At 42.0% G+C, this 18,624-nt stretch overlaps 1 protein-coding gene across 3 annotated transcripts in view; it reads left to right on the top strand.

Annotated features, from left to right (window-relative positions):
- The window catches only part of LOC108714267 (zinc finger SWIM domain-containing protein 5), a 50,874-nt gene that overhangs the window by 28,834 nt on the left and 3,416 nt on the right, over positions 1-18,624 (top strand). Inside the window, exons 3-14 of one of the 3 annotated variants that reach the window (XM_018258330.2) lie at positions 183-331; positions 974-1,124; positions 1,543-1,716; positions 2,798-2,974; positions 4,758-4,904; positions 5,132-5,269; positions 5,711-5,971; positions 6,286-6,421; positions 12,343-12,500; positions 13,316-13,479; positions 14,047-14,128; positions 16,424-17,265. In XM_018258330.2, the coding sequence (XP_018113819.1) occupies positions 183-331; positions 974-1,124; positions 1,543-1,716; positions 2,798-2,974; positions 4,758-4,904; positions 5,132-5,269; positions 5,711-5,971; positions 6,286-6,421; positions 12,343-12,500; positions 13,316-13,479; positions 14,047-14,128; positions 16,424-17,265 (2,579 nt within the window). Of the gene's footprint in view, positions 1-182; positions 332-973; positions 1,125-1,542; positions 1,717-2,797; positions 2,975-4,757; positions 4,905-5,131; positions 5,270-5,710; positions 5,972-6,285; positions 6,422-12,342; positions 12,501-13,315; positions 13,480-14,046; positions 14,129-16,423; positions 18,197-18,624 lie in introns of those variants that run through there. The other 2 variants (XM_018258332.2, XM_018258331.2) reach the window with 2 other exon arrangements.

Raw genomic sequence — 18,624 nt, 5'->3', positions numbered from 1 at the left:
TAACTTTTTGTACATTCCTTGCTTTACAGACATCTATTAAAAATTCTGCATCAGTAGTTAATTTTTAATTGACAACCAATGTTCACATCAAGGATGTCACAACTGCTCTGTATTTAACTGTCGACCTCCTTCACAGTTTTTAGTTAAAATGAACCATAATCTCAAATCCTTACGTTTTTTAGGTGCCCCTGATCCAACAGCTGGAGCAAGCATTAATGATGAGAACTGTTGGCATTTGGACGAGGAGCAAGTCAGGGAGCAGGTTAAGCTCTTCCTCTCTCAGGGAGGCTACTACAGTTCTGGGAAGCAGCTCAATTCCATGTTTGCCAAGGTACTATGGTTTTCAATGATTTATATAACTAGGTTTTACTGTGTGCATGGGGATTCTTTTTGTTGTCCCCTTGTCCTGACAGTAATTTAATATAAATATTTATTTAAAATCCATTAGATTTTCATTGAAAGATGGAAACTATATGCTTCTCCTTATGCTTAAACCCAATTGCTATAAGTATATATGCTTGTGCTTTTGCCTTTTCTCATTCTGTGCGAAGATTTTGATTTTTTTTTTTAAATACAGGTATAGGATCTCTTATACTTGGGACATGGGGTTTTCAAGATAAGGGGGCTTTCTATAATTTGGATCTCCAAACATGAAGTCTAAAAATCATTTAAATATGAAATAACCCAATTGGACTGTTTTTCCACCAACATGGATTTATGCTACTTAGTTAGGGTAAAGTACGAGAGACTGTTTTATTATTACAGAGAATAAGGAAATAATTTGCAAATATAAGATTTATTTGCTTAAAATTGAGTCTATGGGAGATGGTCATACAGTAATTCGGGACTTTCTGAATAAGGTATCCTATACCGGTATAAAAATGTATGCTACATGTTTTTTCCATAGTCTTTTACAATAAAACAGAATTTAAAAATGTACCGTACATTGTGCCAATTATTCTCTCTCTCTTAGGTTAGAGAAATGCTCCGCATGAGGGATTCCAATGGTGCACGAATGCTGACATTGATCACTGAACAGTTCATGGCTGACCCTCGACTAGCCCTCTGGAGACAACAGGGTACAGGCATGACTGATAAGTGCCGGCAGCTTTGGGATGAACTAGGTAACAAATGATTTGCTTGTACCTTAGGTTGTTCATTTACAGCACTGAAGTCAGCTTAATAATTACAAAGGTCATAACTTAATCTTTAATGAAACTTAGGAAGGAATGCCAAAGAAATCATACTCTCCTTTACCTTTGAGATGATTTTTTTATTGAGTATGATTATTCTACAGTTTGTAAAAAGTTATTCAAGGGCATTTAGCGTAATGCACATGCGTGAGAAAAATATGTATAATTTATGTGTAGACACAGTTTTGTAAATGAAGCTGGCTTTCTGGAGAATGCATATGTGATTGTGCTTCTAACTTTAGTATTCTTTAGTTAACACAAATGCCAGCTAGTATATGAGCCTTGTTATACTATCAGTACATTTATTTTGCTGGCTATTAGATCAAAACTTTGTTTTGTGTTATTATAGGGGCCCTTTGGGTTTGCATTGTTCTGAATCCTCACTGCAAACCAGATGAAAAAGCCTGCTGGCTTCGGCAACTGCGAAAATGGCATGACATGGATGTCTGCCCATTAGAGGATGGAAACTATAGCAATGACCTCCCCAACATTACCAATGCTTTACCACAAAATAATGGTCATGGTAAGTTTATCTAAAGACTGTAGCTCAACAGTTTTAATCAGTGGACAGCAGGTTGGTGCAATATAAAGTATAATAAAATAATTATAGAATTTTTTTATTTAAAATATCTGTAGTAGTGTAGAATGCCATGAATATGTATTATCCAAGAGCAATGGCACTTGGGGCAATTTTTGGACATTTTATTCACAGCATTTTTTAGTAACCCAAATGTACTGTGTCAGAATGATAGACATTTATTCACTGTAAAACTTTCGAGCAATTGTCTGAGGGCAGTGATTTTAGGCATTTTTGCAGTGTGTTTGGAATCTTCAGAAAACAACACGTTGAAACAAAACTACTGCTACCACTTTAAAACTGATGGAAAAGGTCACTTGATGAAATATTAAAGTGTAAAAAAAAAACAGTGTCACATTAAAACAACTGATTTTGAATTTCAGTACTTTTAAAATAAATGTGCCAGAGAAAAAATGTCAGCGCTGGACTTGTTTTTTTGGTAAACTGAGCAAAATAGTTATTAGCATAAATGTTTTTGCAAAGTGCTTTAAATTTCGTTGACCTATGAAATATGCAGTAAGTGAAAAGACCTTAAATCCAAAATCTACCAAATATTGTTTGCGCACAGGCACTGAATATGCCTTTGTTCGAATAATCATTTTGGCATGTGTGAATGATTGCTTTGCAGAAATCAGAGACGGAAAGATTTGTTCTGCTCAATAAGCCTGCAGAGGACTTGTGTTTGACCAATACCATCTTTTTCCTCTTCATCTGATGAGCAGTATAAATCAGTGTTTGAGGCTTTGTTAGGTGTACTTGTCCTGATTGCCCTATTTGCCATGTTCTTCTTAAGAGAACAGGAGGTTGATTAAAACTGTGTTTACCTCCCTACTGAGCCAGGATTATGGAATTGCTCTCTGTAAGGAAATAATTTCTCAAAACCATTCTTAAACTGAAAAATATGATCTACTCAAAATGACAGATTTTGTACTGACAGGGTATACAGTAAATGAAAGATTTTTTTTTTCCTGGAAAGAATTATCCAAACAGAAATGCTCCAGCAAACGTTTTTATTTCCTTTCTTTAGATTCTTTAGTAAGACCCAGAAGAACAGTATTTACCCGGGCTATTGAAGGTTGTGACTTGCACTGGCAAGACAGCCACTTGCAGAGAATTATAAGTAGTGACTTCTATTTGTCACCTTCCTTCCAAAGAGATGGAGAGAGCCTACTCTTCAATGCTCAGGGCCAACCCCTCTGGTTAGGTAAGTGTAAATCTTTCATTCTAAGCAAATCTTTGTTAAAAGGATGGCTGGTTATAAAATGCCTAATTTTTCTAACATGTCATCATCTCTGCGACAACCTCAAAATAGAACCATTTAAGGGTTGTAACATTGTATTTACACTCTAGGAAGACACTACATTGTCACTATTTTTCTGTTTGCTGGTCTGTATATTTTTACCTTACCATTAAGTGAGCCGTGATGATCACCTGCTTTAATCAGTGATGCTTACAGTCTAAGGTCCCTGTCACATGTACACTAGGGCCAGTTTTATGTTTAATGGGTTAAACTACCTGTATGGTTTGGTTTGGATGGGCAAGTGGGAGGAAACCAGAGTATCAGGAGGAAACACCTACAAGTATAAGAGAACATACAAACGCCATGCAAATAGTGCCCTTCTTGAAATCAAACCTAGGACCCCCAGTGCTGCAAGGCAGCTAACCATGTATGTTAAACAAATCCTTAAAGGGATGCTGTCATGGGAAAACATGTTTTGTTCAAAATGCATCAGTCAATAGTGCTAATCCAGCAGACTTCTGCACTGAAATCAAATTCTCAAAAGAGCAAACTGATTTTTTATATCCAATTTTGAAATCTGACATGGGGCTGGATATATTGTCCATTTCCCAGCTGCCCCAGTCATGTGCCTTTTGCCTGCACTTTAGGATGGAACTACTTTCTGGCAGGGTGTTTTTTCTCCTACTTAATGAAACTAAATCAGTCTCAGTGCAACTTGGCTTTTACTATTGAGTGTTGTTCTTAGATCTACCAGGGAGCTGTTATCTTGTGTTAGGGAGCTGCTATCTGGTTACCTTCCCATTGTTCTTTTGTTAGGCTGCTGGGGGGGGGAGACGGGGTGATATCACTCCAACTTGCAATACAGCGATAATGAGTGACTAAAGTTTATCAGAGCACAAGTCACATGACTGGGGGCAGCTGGGAAACTGACAATATGTCTAGCCCCATGTCATATTTCAAAATTGAATATAAAAAAAATCTGTTTGCTCTTTTGAAAAATGGATTTCAGTGCAGAATTATGCTGGAGCAGCACTATTAACTGATGTGTTTTGAAAATAAACATGGTTTCCCATGACAGTATCCCTTTAAATGAGCAATGAGTGCAGAGCCTGCACAATTGCTATGAATGTAGGTAACATGCAGCTGCAGAGAATGCTGAAAATGGGATTAGCACAGCAGGGTAAAATTAGTGGGATGGGAGGCACTTTTCAAAGAAACAGTGTTGCCCATGCCTCTAATTTTACCCTGATGTGCCAATCCCATGTTCAGTCTTCTCTGCAGCTGCAGTGTTCATAGGCACTGGTTTAAATCACCTACTGCTATGGTGATCAGTACATGTACATTGCAGTTTGAATACTCCTTGTATACCGATTGCCACAGGAAGAGTTACTGCCACACAGCTCTCTCCCATATTTAACCACAAATCCATCAGCTTTTTTTTTTTTTTATAAAGGATTTCTGCAATAGATTTGTATAATTTAATGTGGTCTACACCTTGTCTTTTAGATGACCTTAAGTATAATATGAATTACAGAAAAAGCTCTTCATCCAACTCTTGGATGATGGTATTTTCTGCCAGGCACAGTTAGCATCGGGCTAAATTATTACTGAGCCATTCCTATATTGATAATTGAGGGAACTATTTTTGGTCTATACAGGAGCCAGAATTTTAAATTTGTCAGAGAGTGGATATATCTGCATTCAACGTATACCTCTGGCACTTCTGCATTATATTTCTTCTTTTTAGAACATGTTCCTACAGCATGTGCCCGAGTGGATGCCCTAAGATCCCATGGTTACCCCAAAGAGGCTTTACGCTTAGCAGTTGCCATTATAAATACTCTCAGATTGCAACAGCAGCGACAACTGGAAATTTACAAGCAACAGAAAAAAGGTTTGGTGTGCAATTCATTAACAAATTGTAATATGTGAAAATGTAGTTATGTTAACTGTAAAATTTGTAGTCGAGTATTGGATGTTTATTGACTGAAGGAAAGCGTTTACTTATACTTTAAACTGTGTTAAACTAAGACGTATTAATGAAGCCGCAACTTTACCTTTTTGAGATGTTTTCAGTTAAGCTTCCTATTTTCATCTTACACTTCAAATTTATTCTCATAGAACTGATACAGAGAAATTCAACCACAATAACCAATCTGGAGGGATGGGTGGGACACCCGCTTGATCCTGTGGGCTGCTTATTTACCACGCTTACAGAAGCATGCTTGTCTGATGAAGACAGTGCAATGGAAGTTATAGGTAAGATACCCTCACACTGGACCATGACTAGTGTCCGTATTTTGTCAGTGCTGTCAATTTTTGTTATCATAACAAAGCATATACTGTACTCCATTTGACTGTGCAAAAAAGTCATTGTGCACAGTCTATCTGCTGCTGGCCGTATGCACGCTATGAAAGCTCTGTGCCCGATCATTGGCCCTTAGCTTTGCGTGGAAGCAGTATCACTGTAAACTGTTTCTTCCCTGCCAGATCTACACAGTTATATTTAACACTAACAGTGAGTCCATGAATTAACTTGTATTAAATGATATGGCTTTTTTTTGTGTCTTTTACACACACTGTTTATCACTGTGTAGTTTACAAAGTCACGGCACTAAGAATTGCTTCAAAACAAAAAAATGTATTTTAAAAGTTTTGGTTTTGTGGACTGACATTCAGTTGCTACCTTTTGTTTTACAGATGGCAGTGAGTCCCGGCGGCCTGTCTATCAGCATATATGTGTACAGAATGGCTCAGTTGAAAGTGGTGAATCATATTTGTCCTTGGCACTGGAAGTAGCCCTAATGGGCATGGGCCAGCAAAGACTGATGCCTGAAGGTCTGTATGCTCAGGATAAAGTGTGCCGCAATGAGGAGCAAATCATTGGCCGACTTCAGGAACTGGAACTGGATGCCATACTGGTTCAAACACTCCGCAAGCAATGCATCCTGCTGCTGGAAGGTACATTTTAAAATGTGGCTCAGTATAGATGAATTCAGTTCTCAGTGATCAGATCCCAACTATTCTTTGTGCAAAATGAGAATATTAGTAGAATATTCATAGTAGATGTTCTAAACTGCAACAGTAGATTCTAAATAAAAGGAAGCTTTTCAGATTGTAAAATACAGTTTAATAGCAAATAAACATTTGAAGGACTTTGTGGAGGGTGTAATTATGCAGGGCATACTCCTATATGCAAAATATTTTGTTTTTATAAAATAGTTGCTTCTGCAGAAATTTTTTGTGTATTTATATATTTTCCCAATCCATTTCAGGAGGCCCATTCAGTGGTCTTGGGGAAGTGATACATAGAGAGAGTGTGCCGATGCATACGTTTGCCAAATACTTATTCACTGCGCTGTTGCCACATGATTCGGATCTGGCCTATAAATTGTCACTCAGAGCAATGAGGTATGTATGTCATTATTAGAACAAAAATTTATTTCATTCACATGAACAGTGCATAGATAGACATACTACTTGAAGACAGGGACAACTATTGAATGTTTTATTTTGGTATTCAACTCCGTTATACACATGACATGTATATTTCTCTGCCGTCTCAAGGGGGACACAGGGAACGATGGGGTTAAGCTCCATCCTCCGGAGGCAGGACACTTGAATTATTTAAATTGAATGGGCGTGCCAGAGCAAGCTTAACCCCTCCCACTGAACACAGTCTTCAGTTTTTTAAGTGTCCTGCTACCGGGAGGAAGGACATTCAGACATGGAATTCTTCGGTCAGTTTTTTTGGCTGACACCCGGGGTGATACCGTAATCAGGGTTCCCTGCTTTACATTGGTTAACCCCCTACGAGGACTTATCCCACCGGGGTCACTTCCCTAGCCCTCAGGCTATAACCGACCACCCAGATGATTTCCTGCTCTGTTTTCTTCATTGCAGACGGTCTGGCCGGTGTGAGGGGTAAGTGGCTCATTTACTTATGGGTTCTGGCCTTGGGGGGCACCCTATTGCTGCCACTTGCCCTTACCAACCCCAGCCCCCCCCCCGCCTGTGCCCGCTGCCTGCCGGTCCTTGGCTATAGTAATGCCCTCCTGTCTTACCTGCTGCAGCTCTGTGACCTGGGAGGGTCCTTGGACTGTTGCTGCTCACAGCGCCATTGTCAGTTTGGGGGAGAGCGGCTAACTCCGTCGCTCGCAGCGGTTCGCTCCGTGTGGAACGCATCTGCGTTCCAGCGGCCATTTCTTTTTGGCGCGGCAGTCTCCCTCGCGCATTCGCGCATGCGCAGAAACGCATGCGTTCCGGCGGCCATTTTAGACTTCACGCCGTTCGCTTCTCACCCTGCAGGCGAGACTGAACACGACTCAACCCCTCTCACTGACACTATAATGGCAGAAGGTAGGACAGGGGGGCCATTCACAAGGGCGGGGGGAAGGGCTCCCTCCACAACACAGGTGAGATACCTGGCCTGCACCAAGTGCCAAATTAAGTTGCCTGGGAGCCATAAGGAGCCTCTTTGCTTATCCTGCACTAGGGGGCAGGGGGCAGCTGCTGCTTCTGGGGGTCCCTCAGAACCACAGGCTGAAGACTTATCACCAGACTTGTCTCCAGACCCGGCACCTGGTCCCTCTGCTGACCCACCACCTCCTCTTTGGGCGGTCCAGCTTTCCCAATCCCTGGCATCATTGCAGGGTTTACCAGCTATTGCTGATACATTAGGGAAGGCCCTAGCACATCTTCAACCTAAGAAAGGTGCCAAGCGAAAACGCTGCGAGGAAGCTAAAGCAGTTAATCCTCAATCCCATTCTGATGATTCAGCCGAGGAGCAATTGTCTTCAGAGGGTGCACTTCCCTCTTCTGATGAGTCTTCTGAGTTTGAGGAAGATGACAGGGAAGAAGGCAGGGATAAGGATTCCCCACACGACATAGATAACATTATCAAGGGAGTACTCGAGGTACTTAACTTATCCCAAAAGCCTAAGAAGCACGGTGAAACGTCTTCACTTTTCAAAAGACAACACAAGTTGTCAACCTGTTTCCCTGACCATGAACAGCTAACTAGTATTATCCAAAACGAATGGAATGCTCCTGAGCGTAAATTCCAGGCTACCAAGAAGTTCACCAAGTCTTATCCTTTTCCTAAAGAATTGGTCGACAAGTGGTCTAATCCCCCGACTGTGGATGCACCAGTTTCCAGACTTTCCAAATCCACCACACTGCCTGTCACTGACGCAGCAGCGTTTAAGGATCCTTCAGACAGAAGGTCGGAGGGTTTTCTGAGAGCCATTTTTTCCTCAGCTGGATCTACACTACGGCCTTGTCTAGCATCAGCCTGGGTGTCCAGGGCCATCCTGGCATGGTCGGAGTCCCTTGTCAGAGACATTCAGGAAGGTGTTCCTCGGGATGAACTTTTACCTTCCGCCCAGACCATTGCAGAGGCATCAAGCTACTTATGCGACGCCACCTTAGATGCCGCGCAACTCACCGCGCGCACCTCGGCACTATCCATAGCAGCTCGCAGAACATTATGGCTCAAAAGCTGGTCGGCTGATATAAGTTCTAAGAAAGCCTTAACTTCACTACCATTCATGGGGCAACGACTGTTTGGGGAAGAACTCGAGAAAATTATCTCCCAAGCTACTGGAGGTAAAAGTACCTTTCTCCCCCAAGCCAGAGGGCGCACGTCCACAACTCATAGGCGAGGGAAATTTTTTCGTGGCCAAACCGGACGTTTCTCTCGGCGGCATAGCCCCCCTCAACGCTCCAACTTCCGTTCCAAAGGTAACGAGAAAGGTCGTCCATCATGGAAGAACAACAACAAGGCCTACAACAAGCCATCAGTTGACAAGCCTGCGTCATCATGACGGGGCACCCCCTCCGGAATCGTTAGAAAAAATCGGGGGCAAGCTTCTACGATTCCGGGAGGTCTGGATCTCTCACTCATCAGATGCTTGGGTGAACGAAATTGTTTCGGAGGGATACCATCTCGATTTAACATCTGTTCCACCCAGAACCTTTTTTATGTCCAGGGTCCCGTCGAATCCTGCCAAGTCAAGAACCTTCTTGCAATGCATAGAGAAGATGGAGCAAACAGGAGTCATTGTACCCGTTCCTCCGCCGGAGAGATTCTCCGGTTTTTACTCAAACCTCTTCACAGTTCCGAAGAAGGATGGCACCGTCAGACCTGTGTTAGATCTCAAAGGTCTCAACAAATTCATTCGACATGTACGGTTCAAAATGGAGACACTTCGGTCAGTAATACGGGGAATGGAACAGAATCAACTAATGATGTCTCTGGATATCAAGGACGCCTATTTGCATGTCCCAATTTGGCCTCCTCACCACCGCTATCTTCGCTTTGCGTTCAAGAACAGACACTACCAATTTGTAGCTCTTCCCTTTGGCCTGTCGTCAGCTCCCAGGGTGTTCACCAAGCTTATGTCGGTCACTGCAGCGACCCTGAGACTCCAGGGATTATCGGTGACACCTTACCTAGACGATCTTCTTCTGACAGCCGCATCGCTGCAGAAGGCCGAGATGGATCTCAACAAGGCAGTCCTCCTGCTCCAGGATTTCGGGTGGACCATCAATTGGAAGAAATCCAACCCCTACCCAAGTCGCCAAATGACCTTCTTGGGACTAGACTTCAACACAGAGATGCAGATTGTCAGTCTACCACCAGACAAACAGACCAAAGTAAAGAGTCAAGTACAATCCCTCTTATCCAACCGAACCACGACAGTTCGCAAGGCGATGCAGGTTCTGGGAACGATGGTTTCCGTCATAGAGGCGGTTCCATTTGCACAAATTCATCTGCGTCCCCTGCAAGCCAACATTCTTTCCACCTGGAAGGGGGGAGCATTATCACGACCACTTCGGTTGACACAGACCACTCGAGAGGCGCTCCGCTGGTGGCTGGTCCACGAGAATCTTGCCACGGGCCAGTCCTGGGCAACCCCGGATTGGAAGGTGATAGCCACAGATGCCAGCCTTCAGGGCTGGGGGGCGAATTGGGACAATCAGTCAGCACAGGGACTTTGGTCCCAGCAAGAAGCCTGCCTCCCAATCAACATTCTCGAATTGAGGGCAGTAAAATTAGCACTTCATCAGTGGACGAGTCAACTTCAAGGGCAATCTGTTCGCATACAGAGCGACAATGTCACCACAGTGGCATACATAAACCGCCAAGGCGGAACTCGGAGTCAGTTGGCACTGACGGAGGCCAGCCAAGTTCTGCATTGGGCGGAAAGCAATGCAGTGAAGTTGTCGGCGATACACATTCCAGGCGTGACCAACACGAAGGCGGATTTTCTCAGCCGGAACCAGCTGCATTCCGGGGAATGGGAATTGCATCCGGAGGCCTTCGACCTACTCGTCAGGAGTTGGGGACGTCCAAGTATAGATCTAATGGCGTCCAGACTCAATCGAAAAGTGCCAAGGTTCTTCGCTCGCTACCGAGATCCTCTAGCCGCGGGGGTGGATGCCATGACTCAGCTCTGGGACTTCAAGCTAGCATATGTCTTCCCTCCTCTGCCTATGCTGCCACGAGTTCTAAAGAAGATAAAGATGTCCCAGGCAGTAGTGATAGTTGTGGCCCCCTTTTGGCCACGGAGGACCTGGTTTTCCGACCTCCAAGAAATGTCAATAGCACCTCCCATTCGGCTGGAATTCCGACCAGACCTTCTACAGCAAGGCCCAATAGTGCATCACAATCCAGGTCTCTTCGCATTGACGGGGTGGCTGTTGAGGCATCCATCTGGCGGAGCAGGGGTGTAGCAGAAGACGTCATTCCTACCATGCTCAAGGCACGTAAAACTTCATCTTCCAAGTCATACTATAGGGTATGGAATGCCTACTCTACATGGTGCAGGGCTGCTGAACTCCCCTTCACTCACCTCAACATTCCTAGAGTCCTGTCTTTCCTTCAACACGGATTACAGATGGGTCTGAAGACTAGCTCCCTCAAGGTCCAAGTTTCTGCCCTGTCGGTGTTGTTTCAGCATAGGTTGGCTAACGAAGATGCCATACGTACATTTCTTCAAGGCGTTGCTCACATTGCTCCTCCATTCCAACCACCCGTAGCGGGGTGGGATCTCAACTTAGTCTTGGAGGCTCTTCTTGATCCCCCCTTCGAACCGATGAGCTCGATCTCCGATACGTGGGTCACCTGGAAGGTTGTGTTCCTTATGGCAATTACCTCCACTCGAAGAGTTTCGGAGCTTGGCGCTCTCTCCTGCAATCCACCTTTTCTGATCTTTCATAAAGATAAAGCCGTGCTTCGAACTGTCCCGACCTTTCTGCCCAAGGTCGTCTCATCTTTCCACGTCAATCAAGAAATAGTAGTCCCGTCCCTATGTCCAGCACCTAAGAACAGCAAGGAACGTCGGTTACACAGCCTTGATGTGGTCAGAGCCCTACGTTGGTACATTGAACGGTCCAAGCCCTTCAGGAAGTCCCAGTCGTTGTTCATTCTTCCTTCTGGCCCGCGCAAAGGTCAGGCAGCATCTAAGATGACCATCTCTCGCTGGATTAAAGAGACAATCAAACATGCCTATCGAGTAAAGGGGAAGAGTCCACCAGACGGTATCCGGGCCCACTCCACTAGAGCGGTGGGGGCCTCCTGGGCGTGGCGAAACTCTGCCTCCCTAGAGCAGATTTGCAAGGCGGCCACTTGGTCTTCCACGCACACCTTTGCCAAATTTTATCATGTTGACACCTTTTCTTCCGCCGAGGCTTCTCTCGGACGGCAGGTGTTACACTCAGTGATTAAGTAATTCTACATTATTGGTCTAGGCTCGACCCCACCCTGTTGTGTTGGGACTGCTTTGTTAAGTCCCCATCGTTCCCTGTGTCCCCCTTGAGACGGCAGAGAAAACAGGATTTTTTTACTTACCGTTAAATCTGTTTCTCTGTAGTCGATAAGGGGGACACAGGGCTTCCCGCCCGTCGGCGAGCCGTCGACCATGACTTTAGTCAAAACTGAATTCTCCCCTGGTTATCTGTTCTGCCAGTTTTTTGTTATGTATATAGTTCCCGTTAGCGGCTTTGGAACAAACTGAAGACTGTGTTCAGTGGGAGGGGTTAAGCCTGCTCTGACACGCCCATTCAATTTAAATAATTCAAGTGTCCTGCCTCCGGAGGATGGAGCTTAACCCCATCGTTCCCTGTGTCCCCCTTATCGACTACAGAGAAACAGATTTAACGGTAAGTAAAAAATCCTGTTTTACTGTAATAATTATTAGGTACCTGCTATATATATATATATATATATATATATATATATATATATATATATATATATATATATATATATATATATATATATATATATATTATACACTGGTGTTTGATGTCTGCCATCTTTGTTTTAGGCTTCCAGTGTTGGAAAGCAGTGTCCCTTCTGTGGATGTATCCCATCCTCATCATATTGTGTCAGTAGTGCCAAGCCGGTACCCTCGCTGGTTCACACTTGGGCATTTAGAATCACAGCAGTGTGAGCTAGCTTCCACCATGCTAACCGCTGCAAAAGGTAAGAGAGGCATCTTCTGATACAGTGCTTACATGACAATGCTTAAAGGGGAACTATCGAGAAAATGTAATATAAGCTTCATCATACTGAAATTATTTTTTCTAAATGCAATCAATTAAAAATGTGGTACTGTTTCTGAAATAATCAAGTTTATCTTCACTATCCCTCTCTCAGCATCTGTTTCTCTTCGTTCTCTCTTCATGCAGGAGATGGATGACAGATATTCATTTACAGTTAGATCCAATATATCTTCTAGGGGGCTCCTTTTGCCTAAACAATGTATTAAGAGTTCTCTCTATTAAAATCACCAGACATCATGTCTCTCTACAGTTATTTTGTTTGTACTCGAATCAGTTATTTGAATGAGCTCTAATACATCTGCTTGGAAAGGAAGTCCCCCGTATAAGATATATTGGTTCTAACTGTCAATGAATATATGACACCCAACTGCTGCATGAAGAAAGAATGAAGAGAAACAAATGCTTATAGAGGGATAGTGAAGATAAATGTGATTATTTCAGAAACAATGCAGAAGTTTTAATTATATTTAGAAAGTTTACTAATTTAGAATGATGAAGCTTGTATTAAATTTTCATGATAATTCCACTTTAATTGTTCAGATGTTCACTAGGTTAAACTATGGGCTGATGTAACACTGATGTCTCTAGCTACGTGTTTTTTTTGTTTTCTTTTTTAACTATTATTGATTTGAACATAGAAATAATTGCACTTTCCTAGGCATGCTAGTTGGGGCATGTGACTTATATGTTGGATAGCTTGCCTGCCATTTCCCTGTTTTTCTTTTTGACTTCTAGGTGACATGCTGCGTCTTCGCACTGTTCTTGAGGCCATTCAAAGAAATATACATTCTTCCTCACTTATCTTTAAGCTGGCTCAGGATGCTTTTAAGATTGCTACTCCAGCCGACACCAGCTCTGACACCACCCTTCTGAATGTAGCATTGGAATTGGGACTGCAGGTAAAGCATTGTCAACTCTGGAAATAATAATTTGTTTTTATTTTAAGTGGTAATATAAAATAAGTACAATCTGCTAAGTACTGACATGTTGAGGGGCATGGGTAAGCATTGATTTTGGTGTTACCAGTTAGGAGACCCCAAATAAAATATTGAGATGTTACCCCCTGCCTTGAATTTGTGATCACTGAAACTAGCCACATAAGTCCTAGATCTGTAAATATCTTTCATTAAAGTTTTGTTTGAGTGTAGGTTTAAAAAAAAAAGTAGACATTTACTTGCTATAACCTATATAAATCAAGGAATCATCACCAAGGGTGTGAAAATCTGACAAACCCTTTCCCTAAATTAAAAATTCACAAGAGTTTAATGGTTCCCCATTCTTCGGACCCTACACCTGCAATTTAAATATTCATTCCTTCTGTTTCTCCAAAAGATTTGCATGCATGTGGTCTCTTACAGGCACGTCATGTTCATTATTCCTGTCTTTAAGTATGTCTTTAAATGATTCACTTTTTCCTATTAGTTATGCTTAATTATTTGCTTATATGTCCATCTTTTTCACTTAAGGTCATGAGAATGACTCTCAGCACCCTTAACTGGAGGCGGAGAGAGATGGTGAGGTGGCTTGTGACTTGTGCCACAGAAGTAGGTATGTACATTTTTTTTGTTATACATTTACTCAAGTTTGTTTTTGTTAACAACAGCACTGACTGCTTTTCAGTATGTAGTGCTTGTATCATTACTAAATACAAATACAGTGGTGTGAAAAACTTTTTGCCCCCTTCCTGATTTCTTATTCTTTTGCATGTTTGTCACACTTAAATGTTTCTGCTCATCAAAAACCGTTAACTATTAGTCAAAGATAACATAATTGAACACAAAATGCAGTTTTTAAATGAAGGTTTACGTTATTAAGGGAGAAAAAAAACTCCAAATCTACATGGGCCTGTGTGAAAAAGTGATTGCCCCCCTTGTTAAAAAATAACTTAACTGTGGTTTATCACACCTGAGTTCAATTTCAAAGGTTATAAAGCCATTTCTAAAGCTTTGGGACTCCAGTGAACCACAGTGAGAGCCATTATCCACAAATGGCAAAAACATGGAACAGGGGTGAACCTTCCCAGGAGTGGCCGGCCGACAAAAATTACCCCAAGAGCGCAGAGACAACTCATCCGAGAGGCCACAAAAGACCCCAAGACAACATCTAAAGAACTGCAGGCCTCACTTGCCTCAAATAAGGTCAGTGTTCACGACTCCACCATAAGAAAGAGACTGGGCAAAAACGGCCTGCATGGCAGATTTCCAAGGCGCAAACCACTTTTAAGCAAAAAGAACATTAAGGCTCGTCTCAATTTTGCTAAAAAACATCTCAATGATTGCCAAGACTTTTGGGAAAATACCTTGTGGACCGACGAGACAAAAGTTGAACTTTTTGGAAGGTGCGCGTCCCGTTACATCTGGCGTAAAAGTAACACAGCATTTCAGAAAAAGAACATCATACCAACAGTAAAATATGGTGGTGGTAGTGTGATGGTCTTGGGGTTGTTTAGCTGCTTCAGGACCTGGAAGACTTGCTGTGATAGATGGAACCATGAATTCTACTGTCTACCAAAAAATCCTGAAGGAGAATGTCCGGCCATCTGTTCGTCAACTCAAGCTGAAGCGATCTTGGGTTCTGCAGCAGGACAATGACCCAAAACACACCAGCAAATCCACCTCTGAATGGCTGAAGAAAAACAAAATGAAGACTTTGGAGTGGCCTAGTCAAAGTCCTGACCTGAATCCTATTGAGATGTTGTGGCATGACCTTAAAAAGGCGGTTCATGCTAGAAAACCCTCAAATAAAGCTGAATTACAACAATTCTGCAAAGATGAGTGGGCCAAAATTCCTCCAGAGCGCTGTAAAAGACTCATTGCAAGTTATCGCAAACGCTTGATTGCAGTTATTGCTGCTAAGGGTGGTCCAACCAGTTATTAGGTTCAGGGGGCAATTACTTTTTCACACAGGTTTGGATTTCTTTTCTCCCTAAATAATAAAAACCCTCATTTAAAAACTGCATTTTGTGTTTACTTGTGTTATCTTTGACTAATAGTTAAATGTGTTTGATGATCAGAAACATTTTGTGTGACAAACATGCAAAAGAATAAGAAATCAGGAAGGGGGCAAATAGTTTTTCACACCACTGTAAGTACTTTCCTTGTGCATAAAATTTGAAAACCTAACAGGTTCATTCCTCATAGACATAGAGGTGGAGCAGGTAATGTTTGATTTACAGCTCAAATATAAAAACCCTTTATAACAGGTATTGATGTTTTAATGAAAAAAAGAATTTAGGTTCCTTGTTTAATTTGCAAAACACTTTCATTATACAGCTTTTTATGTGTAGGTGACAGGTCCGCTTTAAGCCTAGTCACGATTTGACTTAAAAGCTAATCTTGATAGGTAAAAAAGGTTTGCTGAACATAGATCATAAGAATAGTTAAAACAACATATGCAAAGGGTATTGTTGAAAGTATAGATTGATCTCTCAAAAAAAAAAAAAAGAGTATATCCTGAGAAAAACAAATATGAATAAAAATCAGTTACAACTCGGAGCTCATAAATAAGTTCTCAGCCCTAAAATCTGTGCTTATTGACTAGATATTAAGCTACCAGAGCATAATATAACAAGAGAGTGGCATGTCTAGATCCACATTAAGGCCTATGCTGGATCCCTAATTTAAAAATCCACAAGGCTTCTCTTTTTCGTGTCTTATGCCCATCTGTAAGATCTTTCTTAAGTTTAATTAGAAAATATCTTAATCCCCATTTTTTTGTAGGACATTGACAATATCCATGCAAATATCATTATTATACTATTTACTCAGTGTGTATTTATTGCTTATTGACTTTTAAAGGAGGCTTTCTTACAACGTTATGCTTTGTTCAATTTTTTTTTTTTAGGTGTTCGTGCACTAGTCAGCATCCTACAGAGCTGGTACACACTGTTCACACCAACAGAAGCAACAAGTATTGTTGCAGCAGCAGCCACCTCTCACAGCACAGTACTGCGACTCAGTCTAGACTATTCCCAGCGTGAGGAGCTGGCAAGCTGTGCGCGGACTTTGGCCCTGCAATGTGCAATGAAAGATCCACAGAATTGTGCTCTGTCTGCTTTAACTCTTTGTGAGAAAGATCACACTGCCTTTGAGACAGCCTATCAGATTGCTGTGGATGCAGCTTCAGGAGGCATGACCTACTCCCAACTTTTTACAATTGCCCGTTATATGGAGCATCGCGGCTACCCATTGCGTGCTTTCAAACTGTGCTCCCTGGCCATGAGTCATCTCAACTTGGCATACAACCAAGACACGCACCCAGCTATAAATGATGTCTTGTGGGCATGCTCCCTCAGCCACTCTCTTGGCAAGAATGAGCTGGCAGCACTAGTACCTTTAGTGGTTAAAAGTGTGCATTGTGCCACCGTGCTTTCGGATATTCTTCGCCGATGTACATTGACTGCTCCAGGGTTGGCTGGAATTCCCGGCCGCAGGAACTCTGGCAAGTTAATGTCAACAGACAAGCCACCTCTGCGGCAATTGCTGGATGCGGCAGTCGGAGCCTACATTAACACCACCCACTCACGCCTTACACACATCAGTCCTCGACATTATGGGGAGTTTATAGAGTTCCTTAGCAAGGCGCGGGAGACCTTCCTACTAGGGCAAGATGGCTTGCTACAGTTTGCCCAGTTCATAGACAATCTGAAGCAAATCTATAAAGGAAAGAAGAAACTAATGATGTTGGTAAGGGAGCGCTTTGGATGAATCTCCAGTCGATTCTTGTCGTTTGTAAGTTTTCAGACAACATCTGTGAACTTCCCTCTTTCTGATTACCTGGATTACTTGCTCCTGATATTTAATAGTCTGAGCCATGACTGTCAGAAGAGGCCTCCCAGACTGCATGAGACTTCTAAAACATTGTCATTTTCAGTTTTTGCATAATCTGTGTTATGTTCCATTTCATACTGGTAAAACTGTATTATTTTCTGAGGGATCGATGAAGGGGTATTCAAAATGAGAAAACGGACCCTAAATGTGTCATTAGTTGTTGCAGGGTTGGTTGTTTACATTTGATCTTGTAATAGGACCAACCTTGACAGAAGTGTCTCTTTTTGGGCTTGTTATGCTTAGGTGGGCAGAAATGTGCATCATGAAGCTTGGAGTAGCTTTCACAAACATCCTAGTGTTAAACTGTCAGGGCATAAATAGGTGTTCCTGTTAAGTAGTAGAAGGACATTGCCGGTAGTTGTGTTTGTCAAACTTCTCTGGCAAAATGTTATTTGCTGAATGGTGTAGAGAAAGCCATGAGATAATGCATGCAAAGCATTAATTCGTTTTGATGGCACTAAAATATACATTCACTCCAAGGTCATATAGGATTTTCCACAAAATATTGTGGGATATATGTGGCTGTCAACTGTGGGGATTACAGATAAAATATGTGGCTTTCCCAACTATTGACTTTCAAATCACACATCCCATGAGATCTAAGTTAACAAGAGCATTAACAGATCAAGAAAACGCTTTATTCAACATAATAGAGTAATTGTTTTATGGTTACAGCCAAGTAATTTGAAAGTTCATTTGAATCCAGAAGAATCTGGAAAACTGTATTGTTTGTTGCCCTGTAAATAGTGAAATAGGGAAATCCACATTAAAGAATCCTGCCTAGTAAACTACCAGTCAAGCTGATTTGTCCCAATGAAATAGCAGCGTTTGGCTTTTATAAGCGAAGCAGGTCCGTGGGGCAAGAACTGCTTTTCATCTTATTTCTCTGCCAAACGTGTGCTGTTGAGTCCTTTCTTTATGGAAAACCCTACCAAAGTTTGTAGTTTTTACACATTCACTTTTCTTAAAGTGTCGAGAGAGGCAAAATACATTCTGCATAAAGAAATCTAGACCTTCCTTTGAAAATTTGGAAATGTCACTTTGCTGCTAGCTTGCAAAAACAACATGTATTTTACGGACACATTCCTCGTTGGACAAAATCATGTGAAATCCAAACTGAACAGATGTGTAGTAGTCAGTTGTTTTCAGATCTGCCATTTACTACATGACTAACACAACACTAGGAAATGATTGTTCCTATTAAATCGCTTTATC

The sequence above is a fragment of the Xenopus laevis genome, chromosome 4L, assembly GCF_017654675.1.
Source record: "Xenopus laevis strain J_2021 chromosome 4L, Xenopus_laevis_v10.1, whole genome shotgun sequence".
In the NCBI taxonomy this organism is placed as follows: domain Eukaryota; kingdom Metazoa; phylum Chordata; class Amphibia; order Anura; family Pipidae; genus Xenopus; species Xenopus laevis.
Note: the sequence above shows the minus strand (reverse complement) of the source record. Positions and strands in the feature narration are given on the sequence as shown.